This window comes from Phaethon aethereus, assembly GCF_964289735.1.
Source record: "Phaethon aethereus genome assembly, chromosome: 6".
In the NCBI taxonomy this organism is placed as follows: domain Eukaryota; kingdom Metazoa; phylum Chordata; class Aves; order Phaethontiformes; family Phaethontidae; genus Phaethon; species Phaethon aethereus.
The window spans coordinates 10237288-10249316 of record NC_138580.1 but is presented as its reverse complement, the minus strand read 5'-3'; the positions used below and the strand labels follow the sequence as shown (position 1 = coordinate 10249316).

Here is a 12029-nt window from a genome sequence, read left to right as displayed (position 1 = left end):
ACTTGTGTATTCTTGTTTTTACTTAGTCTCCATGTTTGTTCTGTTTGCATTGTGTATTCCACCCTCTTTCATTTCAGTCCTTTACATTTCTCTCTCAAAATATCCTTCCAGTATATTTACACCCCATTTCACTTTTTCCCCATACTGAGTCTCTCCACCTCCTCAATCCTGTGGTAGTATCTTTGACTCTGCCCATCACTGATCTGATAGACTAAAAAGCAATTCACTTTTGTAATTTGCAAGATACAACCACAAAAATTCTCACTGCATCAAGGTTATGGAGAATTTTAAAAAACATTACCTGGGCTGAGTGCTTCAATTTATGTAATCTGCTTTTCTTAATGTCTTTGCGTATTTATAAGACAGTACACTAGACATTATCAGATGGATTAAGTTCAGATTTAAAGACAACATGAAGGAAAACGAAACATTTCACTAGAATGTTACCATTTTATCACAACATTAAAATAAACAGTATTAAGCATGTCCCAGGTGTAGTATAAGAGATTTTTTTTTTTTTAATTTTGGACACTGTACCTGTTATACAGATGCCATGACTAAAATTAATCACAAACTCATACAGCCTTAATTATTCATAAGTATGTTCTGTTCTAAAGGAATCTTCCTATATTCTTCAGCATATCTGATGGACCAAGCAGAGTTCTGTAGCACTAAAAACCCTTGCAATGATCCATGTGAGCAAGATTTTTTTATTCTTTTTAATCTCATACTGTAATCTGTCATTGTGTTTACTCCAACAATTTTCAGAGGTGTACATAGAAAAAAGGGTAAATGTAAAGCAAATTCTTCTAGAAAACCTAAAATGAAGCTTAATAAAAAACTCTGTAGTATTGTCTTAAGATAATTATGTTCAGCTATCTTCTTCCTTACAACAAGCATGGCAAAATCAGCTGGCCATATTCTCTCTATCTTTAGTCTCCCTTCCAAAGAGTCTTCCTGAACTGAAAGATAAAAGATGTTCCCAGAAACAAAACCATAAAGACTCCAAAAATGTGAATACAGCAGTCTAAATTGGAAGTAACTGTCAGATTGTTTTGATCAGGATAGTCTATTCCAATGCCACAAGCCATTTTAAAGAATGTATGATTAACGAGAGAACTGTCGATTGTCTGATTTCTTGCTAATGTGTTTGAAGATTTTAGCTTTGTGGACATTTTTCGATTTCTGGTAACCAAATCCCCCACCTCCACCTCTTTTCTGTAGTCTTCTGCCATGGTTGCTGTTCACATCTGGAATTTTATTGGTTAAAGAACTTAAAAAGGAATAATTTGACTGTTGCTTTTTAGGTGTCGTAAGAGTTATTAATGTGAGAAAAAAACAGCAGCAGTATACAAAAAGTTGAGTTGCTAACTACAGTCAAAACTAGACTGGCAAAAGGCACAAATAATGCTTTTATTCCTCCAGTTGTCCAACTAAGTTGGCCAAAGCACTACTGCTTCAAATTACAAATTAAAATACTGTGACATTCCACCCACTGGCAGGTTTGACAGTAATCTAGATAGTCTTCTATTTCATGCTCTTGCCCCTCTATTCCAGTATTCCATGATTATTAAGCTTAAGCATTTTCGATGAAAATAATTCTGCATGGAGGAGAACAGTACCCTAGAACTTGTATGCAATATTCCAGTGTCTGCTACCCTGCAGCAACTGAAGCACATCCATGCACTAAAACATAGATGTTTGTAAGCAAACATTAAAACCACAAAAATTGCCATTTAACATTTTCTTTGGTAAACCACTGTTGGAGCACAATGCATTTATGGGATTAATAGCAAAAAAAAAAAAAAAAAAAAATCAGATTTGAAGTGGCATAGGAACTTCACTAAGTTGCATCTAACAAATGTTAAACAAATGTTAAAACAAAGCAGAAATTCAGCTTTGAAACACTGCAGTAAAAGGATACTGAGGTCAACAAATGGAGGAACTTTAAAACCAAACGAAAGGCTGACTTTGGGAAGATCCAAGCTATTGACATTATAGATCTGCTTCAGAGAATGGGAGTCATAAGCTCTAATGTAAGCTTTGTAGGCTTCCTGGGCTGACTTGTGAAGGAAGTAGTTCTTCTCAATCAGTTTCTCCAGCTGGTGAGGGGGAAAATACAAAACAAAACCAAAAGACATATCCAATTATAGCTATACCAAGTATATAAATTATATTCAAGCAAATTACCTAATGTGTGAGTTGCAGTGACATTCACTATTCACTTCAGCAAAATTGCCCTGTGATTGTGGAGTGCACATAGATACATCTCTCTCTTTCTCTCTATCACAGACTGCTTTTATAAACAGACAGAGAGACAAAAAAGCATGAAGCTGCATTTCAGTACAAAGCCTCAGCAATATGAAAGTTTACAGAAATATTAAATTGTGTTGTCCTAAGCACGTTAATCAAGAAGGAGTATACAACTGCAGCCATACCGTGAAACTACATGTACTGAGAACTAATGGACTATGACAGTATGCTTTTAAGTCAGACATCTAAACTGTACCATTCCATGTAATTCTATATATAGCCTTATCTATTTGCTATGCTATATAAGAACATTCTGTTCAAAAGTTGAAAGCAGGTTTACATCACTGTGGTTTTGTGATGTAATGCAAAAAAACAATTCTTACAAGCAAATTTGCACCATATAATGGTAACAATTTAGTACTAGATGTGAAAATTGATCTCTAATTTCTAAACATTTTATTGCTTTACTGTCATCAAGGGACAATATGGCAAGAGGATTTACTGCACAGTACTCATCTACAGGAACTTTTCTAAACAAGGATACATATTTTTAAACTGCAGTCGTTCTAGACTAACATTCTCCATTATACAGATATCCAGAGTAGCTGTAGTATGAAGCAATTTTATACCTGAGACTGGATGTCTGAAATTTTTGACCAAGAAAATTCAAATTCACTTAGTGGTACCTTAAAAAAAAGAAAAAAAAATTTATACTGTGTAAATAGTGAATATGTTTAAGACCTAAGACAAATAAAGACCTGCTACATAATGGAAGGTTTTTTTAATACCAGAGCTGTCTCTGTAAAAGTGCCTTTACATCAATATGCCAGTATTATCATTTCCTTTAAGCTAGAGTAATAAAGACGCTCAATATGGCACTTGTACCACTTCAGCTTTTGCTTTAGAAGCTAAACCACTTCAGTTACAAGTGGCAAAACTCTGTAGTGTAAACAAGCCCATCAGGAGAGCAACTAAGAAACTACATGCAGCTCTATCGTATTAAAATGATTACATTTAGAAGGCAGCTACACTACTTTTGTAATTGAACAAAATGCAATTGACTCTTTGAATAGAAAAAATAAAAACAGCACAAGCAACATCCAGGTTTTAATTTCCTCTGGATGGTCAAGCTCCCAGTATACTTCCACAGAGGGGTCATAGGAAATGTATTTATTTTTTAGTAACACAAGTTGCAAGGGAACTATAAACACACTCAGTATTTACCTTTGTGCTGCTGACTTTAAAGTCATGATGAATTGACTATTTTCTAAGCAACAGAATGTTTTTTGCTTAAAAAATTAAAATGTTTGTTTAATCATTACAATTTTTGCCTTTAAATACCGTTGCACATTAAAAGCAAAATAAAAAAAAAATCTAGACATAAGTTTACCCTGGCTTGCTTTAGGTAACGAAGAAAGCCCAGTTCTTCTGGTCGTAAAATGAGCAAAGCGTGTCCTCTACCATTTATGCCTCTGGCAGTTCTACCAACACGATGAATATATTCCTTTTGGAAAGAATAAGAAACAGCAAGTCCAATAAGTCTTTCAAACATGTAATAGTTAAACAGCTTCAAGAAAAAAACCCCAAATTTAACACTAATATAGTGCAATGCATCATACATTGTTTTTTAAGACTTAGCACTGACACAAACATGAGGGAAACCAAATGCTGAAGATGCAAAGTGTAATTAGGTGGAGACAGAACCCTTGACTAAAAGTATCTTATCTTTTACTGAAGAAAACAACCAAACATCTTAGTCTGCTGTAACTGAAAACTGAACTTTGCTTTTGGTATATTTTCTCTGTAAATTTGTCGAAACTTCTCATTTTTTTGTTTGAGTTTTACTTGTTTACACTGAACATTTATTCAAGTAAGAATACTGACTTTTAAATAAAAATAAAATTTCCACTGGAAAAGCTGTTAGGAGACTCAGGGATGCATATATAAACTCATACTACTCCTTAGAAGTGTTTTGTTGTTTAGTTGATTAGATTTTAAATTAATTTAACAGCATAAACCATAGTGTTTTAAAAAGCATCTCTTAAAAAAGTAACAAAGGTCTCAGCTAGGTGCAGCACTTCCTAAGAGCTGGTGAAAGGAAGTGGAAGAAATCAACAGCTAGATATGAACATGGCTGAATCCTGACCTCTGTCAAGCAGCAGTTTCAGCTTTTTTCTGCAATTAAGTTTGTAGCTAGGATTTGATTTGTTTCTGTGACATTTCTCTATATCCTTAACTTACTTTTGGATCATCTGGAGGGTCATACTGGACAATCCAGTCAACTTCAGGAATATCCAATCCTCTGGCAGCTACATCGGTGCACAACAGTATTCCAGATTCTGCATTACAGAACTGGAAAAATGTTGTAGTACGTTTGGTTTGTTTCTGCTTGCCCTAAAATGAAACACACACATTAAGGATGAAATATCACCTAAAAAAAAAAAAAAAAAATTGGGGGGATCTTTCCATATTACGGACTTTTACAATCCAAGCAGGACTACTTCACAGTGAAGAAACAATGCTACTACAGTATACAGCACAGGGGCTACATGAAATGGTATTTCTCGCAGTTTACACTGTAACTTCCAATGCATTAAAATTTTGGTTGCATCAGCATTCCTTTTAGGAGGGCAGCATAAATGCCTGAAGATCAGAAAAAGGAGATTTGCAATTCTAGCAATGTTAGATACATCACAGGTTAAAAAAAAAAATTAAACAAGGAACGGTTCTATCAAAGTATAGCAAAAAAATGCCCAAAAGAAGACAATAAAAAAGGACATTTGTGGTCAGTTATGACTATTTCATAAGCTTTCAGTCAATTCTTTCTCCTGAACTATGCTTTCTGTGGTGTTGATAAAAATGTAAAATACTAATCCAAATGGTAAGAATTGGCATAGTAAAACCAATCATCACATGGCCTTAGAAAAAGCAACGAAAACTCCAGGGATCACAACAATTGGATTCCTCTGACAATTGCTTTGTTCCACAAATTGAATATTAGTGCTTATGAAAGGCAACCCCTTGGAAGAAAACAGAAAGATTTCTACACACAGAGCATAAATTAGTATCCGTGTTCAATCCTGGTTTGGAAAATAGCAAGATTAACAATGTTGAAGTGTTGTTATTACAGTCTTTGCTTTATCTCCTTCCTCTACAGACTAATCACGATATGATCATCATCAGTTTTGTGAGCAGGGTATCTGTTTATAAGAAACTACACCAAACTAAACAAGGCAGATGTAAGGTCAGTAACAACTTACAGGTACTATCAGATTAATTAATCAGTGAATAAAATACTTACATGAATGGCCAAAACAGGCAGATCAATATAGTTGAGTAATTCATAGTGGTACTTCACTGACATACATGAAGAAAAAAATACCATTAGTTTCTTCTTCCGGTTCTTCTTGAGGAATGTGAAGAGCAAAAGGAATCTTTTTTCAGATGGACACACTACATACCCCTGGAAAATATTTAAATATTAAATATTTAAATATTAAATATTTAAATAAAGTAGTATGGAACAAACTTTCATTTCAGCAATACAGTTAAATCAGGGAAGTGTAATGTTGCGAAACGAATACTCCAAATAGTTTTTCCAGCTATCTTGGGACAAACCGCTCGATTTATTGTCTGTCCCTCACCTTGGTGTATGAAACTCTTAAAGATGAAGAACTTGGCAAGAAACTTACTGTACTAACTTGAAATATGAGGAAGAGTAATTAGTTTATACAATAAAAATTTATTTCAAAAACTTTGAATTACTGACATTAGGCATGAAAAAAAACCATAGGGTTCTTAACTTTTTTTTAATGATTGCAAGAATTTTATTTTATGGAATTCTTACTACTTGCTTACCCTTTTTAGGTAATACATAGCTACTGGTAATTTTCTAACAACACTCAACATGTCAACTGCACACAGAAACTGCTGTGCAACTCCATTTAGCTATTATCTGAAGCAGCAGCAAATGAAATATATCTGAAGTATATCTATCTCTAGTCAGTAACATGGAAAATACAGTTAGAAAGACAACTGGAGCTTAGGTATGTAATATAGATAGGAGTAGACAAGTGTAAGTAGCTATATTACTATTTCATGAGGTTTTGTATCATGTCCTGCAAACACTGACTAGATGCATGTAACTTACTATAGTTAGCAGACTGAATGCAGCCCTTTATGCAACTGATAGCTTTTGCCTATTAGGATGGTAAAGACCCTTTAAGACAGTGTTTGTACAACCCAGTTAAAAACACATAGGACTTGGTATGTTCACAGCTCATACCCCTTTTAATAACATTTGTGTTTTACCTGTTCAAGACCATCTACTGTTGCTGTCTCCTTGTTATCGTCAACCCCAACGTATAGTGGCTCTTTCTTCAGAGAGATCTTTGCCAGATCTTCAACCTTTCTGGTTTGTGTAGCAGAAAAAAGCATTGTCTGTCTGCGTTCTGAAAAAAATACTTATTTTGAAAGACAGCCTCATTTTTTAAAGGAGGATTCAAATAGCAAGTCCGTAAAATCTCTAGCTGCAAACTTCCCTGAGCAAGTCATCTACTTTTTTCAATTAAATTCTAATTCAAACATACTTATACTGACAAACAAAGACAGGTGTAACTGTATTATGGATTGTACAGGATGTTTACTTAGGTTGCCCCCGCCCCCAAAATCCTAACAGCTATCAAAACACAGTATTCCTTCTCTCTGGGAAAATGTTAATAATACTTTCCACTCCAATTTAGACACAAAACTATGATTTAAATAGAAGCTGACCTTGTAATTCTAACCATAAATTAATTCCCATGAATATTAAAGTGTTTCTGTTAAAAAAAAATGCTAGAGAGTGTGCAAGAAAAGAAGTTACTAAAACTAAAACACATTGCTACTGTTTGTCTTGCAAAATCAGTCTAGAACATACACATTTGCGCATGCTACTTAGTCACGTGGCAGTACATCTGTACTGAGCCTTGGTGACTTCAATGGTCTTCGAGCAGGTGTAGGAGATGTCCTGCCTGCCTGTCACCTCTCAGCTCAAATACACATCCTGATCCTGTAACATTTTCTCTCATTACACGAGTACACGGAAAATGCAGACTTAGCCTGTTCCATTTCACAACTGCAAGAACGGTAGCAGTTGCGCTTGCCAAAGTAAAAGATTTCTTTTATCCATCATTTGCCACTTCACGAGGAACACGTCATTTTCCCACTCTTCCTTCCCTTTCCTTTTTTAGCACTGTTCATTAACATTCTTCACTGGATGTTATTTATTAGATTTATACATCTGCATATTAAATATGCAGTTTTGAATTTTAATATTTAAGATGTGGAACCTTAAAATATTTATCCCTAAATTTTTATAGCACTGTTTCCCTGGGCGGTTTTTTTCTGCATTTTCAAAGGTAAATGGAGCCTTGTTGACTCTGAGAATGTGTCAATTACAAAGAATAATTAAATGAAAGATTAGGAAAATTTTAGGGTAAATACTTAAACTTCCCTAAGATACTGCTCTTGGAGGTATGAAGAAAATTCGAACTGCAAGTCAGAAGACCTTTTTCCTTATATTTAAGCCTTATTAGGAAATAATGAATTGTAGGAAATAAATGGGCAGAGGAAGATGAATGAGAGAACGTTGATGTTAAACTAGAAGGATCTTCTATGAACAGAATTATATCCCTAAAGTGCTTATGAAAACTCTGTCCTTCACATAAATGATGTCAAATAAAGTAATATAGGCTAGCCATCAGAAAAAGAGGACACAGTAAGACAATCACTCTGAAGCGCATTTACAGAACTATAAAAGTTAATGACTTCTCTTATAATAATTGAGTCATAAAGAAGACATAATGTTAGTTAAGCGATTTCCAGGAAAGACAGATTTTTTTTTCCCCCCTTACTTGGTAGCAGTTTTATGATCTGTTTCATTTCTTCTTCAAATCCAACCTCCAAGATACGATCCGCCTCATCAATTACCAAACACTGCAAGTTCTTGTACATGAAACCTGGAGTGTTCTATAAGATTAACAAATTCAGTCAGACAGGGACAGGAATTTTATTATATCTTAATAAGACAGATCAGGCATCAATATTTTATGTACCTGCATGTGATCCAGCAGTCTTCCTGGTGTTGCTACGATAATGTTGATTCCATTTCCAAGTTTCTGTGCTTCTGCTGATCTGTTACTGCCACCCATTATCAGACCATAGGTGTGAACATGATGATTCATAAGTTCTTTAAGAACTCCATAGGTTTGCATAGCAAGCTCTCGAGTAGGAGAGAGAATAACAACACCTGTTCCTAAAAAAAATACATCAATCAAATGAGAATAAGTTACAGCTTGTCCGGTCCCTCTCCAAGCCACATCCCTAAATGGCTGTGCCACAGTAAAATTCAACTTTGAAATGAAAAGCCTTACCATTTCTAGGCATGAATTTTAGCTTGTAGATGAGCTCTACTGCAGGAATAAGAAAAGCAAGTGTTTTGCCACTGCCTGTTTTTGCAGCTGCTAAAATATCCCTGTATGCAGCAAAGTTAGAAAAAGAAGTATTTAGTTGACTGTACAGAGAAAAGAACAATCCTATTCTGAACAATGCTGACAACGTAAAAACATAACATGGCTTAAAGGAAACCGATGGAGTTGGTATTAAGAGCTCGGTGGCAGATGTGGTTCACAGTAATCGGTCACTATGTCTCTAGTGAGAGTGCATGACACTGTCTTTGAGACACACTGACAAGAAGGCTAGAGGAAACAGCCTTCCCTCCTTTCAAAGCCAAATGCAAAGCAGTTTCCATGAGCTTACCCCAAGTACATGTTAACATGCAACACATATACTTTGTTAATTTGTATTAATGTCTATAAATAAAATATACAAGAACATAGGAGAACATACTTAAAAACAAACAGTTTAGCTGCAGAAAGTCACATTTCATGTATTTGGCTTACTAGCAAAATTTATACAACATTTGGGGTCAATTTAGTGATTAAAAAGATGTATTTCTTACCTGCCTTCCAGAAGCGGCTTAATGCTTTTATGCTGAATTTCGGTCATGTGCGTAAAGCCCATGTCATTTATGCCTTTCAGTGTATTCTCACTGACAACACCAGCCAGGGAAGTAAAAGAATTGTCTTCAAAAGCACCTGAAGTGAGGGGGGAAAATAAGAAATGTTCAAACTTATTTCTCCAATTCCATCTGTTCTCTGAGATTACCCAGTTAAAATTGACCTAGATTGGGTGGTTGGGGGGGGGGAATCAAGGCAAACAACTTTTTCTTATTCCTTTCTACTGTAAAATCAGACGACACTGACAAAATACTGTGTAATAACGTGTTCCTAGAAATACTACACAGAGCATCACTGGCTACACAAATGATGCCAAGTTTACTAGTCATACACCTCTATCTTGCTCTTTGTTGACTTTTTCTTCTACAGTTAAACCTATGTTTATATGTATTTTTAAAACAGATTTTCACTAGTAATTTTAAGAATAACAGGAGTGTGTATATAATGCAAATTTCAAAGAACAATAACTGAGTAATAGCTCTACAGTTGCCAGCATCATGTCGGCTATATTCAAATACCTGACTTAGAAGCTATTTGAAAACTGCAACTTGCTCTGGAAGAAAGTGTTAGACCGTAGATTTTTGCACATGTATGAAAAAGAGGACACAAGATACCTGTTACACCTAGTGGTAAACTGGGCCCTTCATCCTCCTCCTCCCCCTCCTCCTCTTCCACTTCTTTCTCTCCAGAATCTTGCTTGTCTTCATCTCCTACCTCCACAGGTTCATCTTCTTCAGTTTTGGCTTTTTTAGTTTTTGTATCTACAGTGTTATTTAAAGACAAGTCAGTCAGAGATACAGTGGACATGTCCATCATTAAAAGCTGTTCCACAGAGTGGATTTCTTTAGTCCATAATCCAGTTACAACTGTCAGGCTTTTTTCATGGGGCAGGAGGCGGGCAGAAGGGGAGGCAAGGTTTCTATGGAACTTTCTGATGCAGAGAGCAAAAAGTTCCTAAGTTCCTTCCACACAATCCACTTCACATAGTAAAACAGTGAAGCTTAATGTATATTATATAGTGTTTTCTATGGAAACAAGATAAATCATCCTTGAAGAAATTATGAAATTCTTTCCTATCTGTAATGCAGACATCAAGTTTCCAACACTGTTGGTGCTCAGGACAAGTGAGACATAATGTTGCTGTTCTAAGTACCTGAATCCTCAGAGCATACAAGCATCTCTTTATCTGCATAACCATGACGAGTGTCACAAAGATCAAATACATAAGGGATAGAAGCTTCAAATATATATGTCTGCATGCATATCTATACATATATATGTGTAAAAAATAAACACAAATGTAGCAATATTTGCAAGATGGGAGTTTTTTGGTGTAGTTTCCCAGTATACTTTAGTTTCATAACATACAGATATTGCCAAAGGCCGGATGCGTTGCTCAGAAGACGTACTGGCTGGACATTCAAGCACGGAAAGCATCTCTCTGTCAAAGCTCTACTTTGAAAGACTGTAGATATATTTGCATAACAAGTAAAACATCCAAACGTAATGTTACAAAGCAGAATCCTATGCAACAATTAAATTGGCTGCTACCAGTTCAGCACGTATTAAGAGTTAAAATGTTACAGCTGGAGTAAGAGAACAGGTAATACTGAAGACCTCCGGGGCTTTAAAACGTACACCAAACCAACACGCGGTAGTTCTCACACCGTCCGGCCGGCAAATCCGCTCCGCCAGGGCGCACAACGAAACTCGCCGCTTTCTGGGTTCTCCAAAAATAACTCAGCCCCAGGAGATAAGCTGTATTTCTTAAGATAACGTACCATCCTCCGCATCAGCCGCCGCTTTCCTCTTTTTCTTCTTCCTCTTCTTCTCCTCCCCGCCGCGGGGGCCGGCAGCATCCTCGGCCTTCGAGGCCGCTCCGGCCGCCGTCGCTTCTACCTCAGGGGCCACCGCCGCCTCCTCCACCTCCTCCTCCGGGGGGCCCTGCGAGGCCGCCTCGCCTGCCGGAGGCACTGCACGGCGCCGAGACACGCGTCGAAAAGGGAGGGGGGAAGAAAACACTAAAGTCAGCGACGGCTCCTCAAACGCTCAGCCGAGAAGAGGCTCCGCTGGGCCGCCCGCCCGGCCCCGACCCCGCCGTACCTGCCCCCTCGGCCGCCCGCAGCTTCAAGTTGCGCTGCCGCAGCTTCAGGTTGCGCTTGTGGATCTTCCTGCGGAGCAGCCGCATGGGCAGGTTGCCCGCGGCCACGGACACCGACATCTCTACCGCCTCCCCCTCCGCTCAGCCGGCCACACGTGGGGACGGTGGCGCGGCGCATCCGGGCCCCGCCGCCCGCAAGGCCTGACGGGCGGCCCACAGCGGCCTCTGGCGGCCGGGAGGAGACAGCGCCGGGCAGCCGAGGGACACCCGCGTCTCGCGGGGAGGCAGCGTCCGTCAGTCCGTCCCCACGGCGCGCCCCCGGACACGGGTGTCCTGCCGTGGGCCGTCATGCGTCACCCGTAGCTCAGCGAGCGAGGGTGGAAAACGCCCCGTTTTACCCTGAGAAAGGGAGTCGCCACCTCCTCCACGGACGCCCACTGCCCCGCGGCAGCCGTTTGTCCGGTGGCGTTGCTTCCGCTCATGGTTATAAGTGCCCAACGGGAGAAACACGCCCGGGCGTCCGCTTGCACGCTGCCCCGCTTAGCGCCTGCGGGAGAGGTGGCTTCGGGGGGCACCCTGCGTGTGCTCCCACGCGCAGGCCGGAGGGCTGGGGCCGC

The 12029-nt window shown here is 38.4% G+C and overlaps 1 protein-coding gene across 1 annotated transcript; it reads right to left on the bottom strand.

The window, feature by feature from the left end:
• Window positions 1–1107: 1107 nt before the first annotated feature.
• On the bottom strand, window positions 1108–11532 carry DDX18 (DEAD-box helicase 18; the record flags this gene model as incomplete). The annotated part of the gene is made up of 14 exons (XM_082001339.1): window positions 1108–1250; window positions 1925–2102; window positions 2883–2939; window positions 3644–3757; window positions 4495–4647; window positions 5555–5716; window positions 6565–6704; window positions 8148–8262; window positions 8349–8548; window positions 8667–8767; window positions 9254–9389; window positions 9926–10072; window positions 11093–11284; window positions 11415–11532. 14 exons carry the CDS (start codon window positions 11530–11532, stop codon window positions 1108–1110), a joined length of 1956 nt encoding a protein of 651 aa, XP_081857465.1.
• Window positions 11533–12029: the final 497 nt, after the last annotated feature.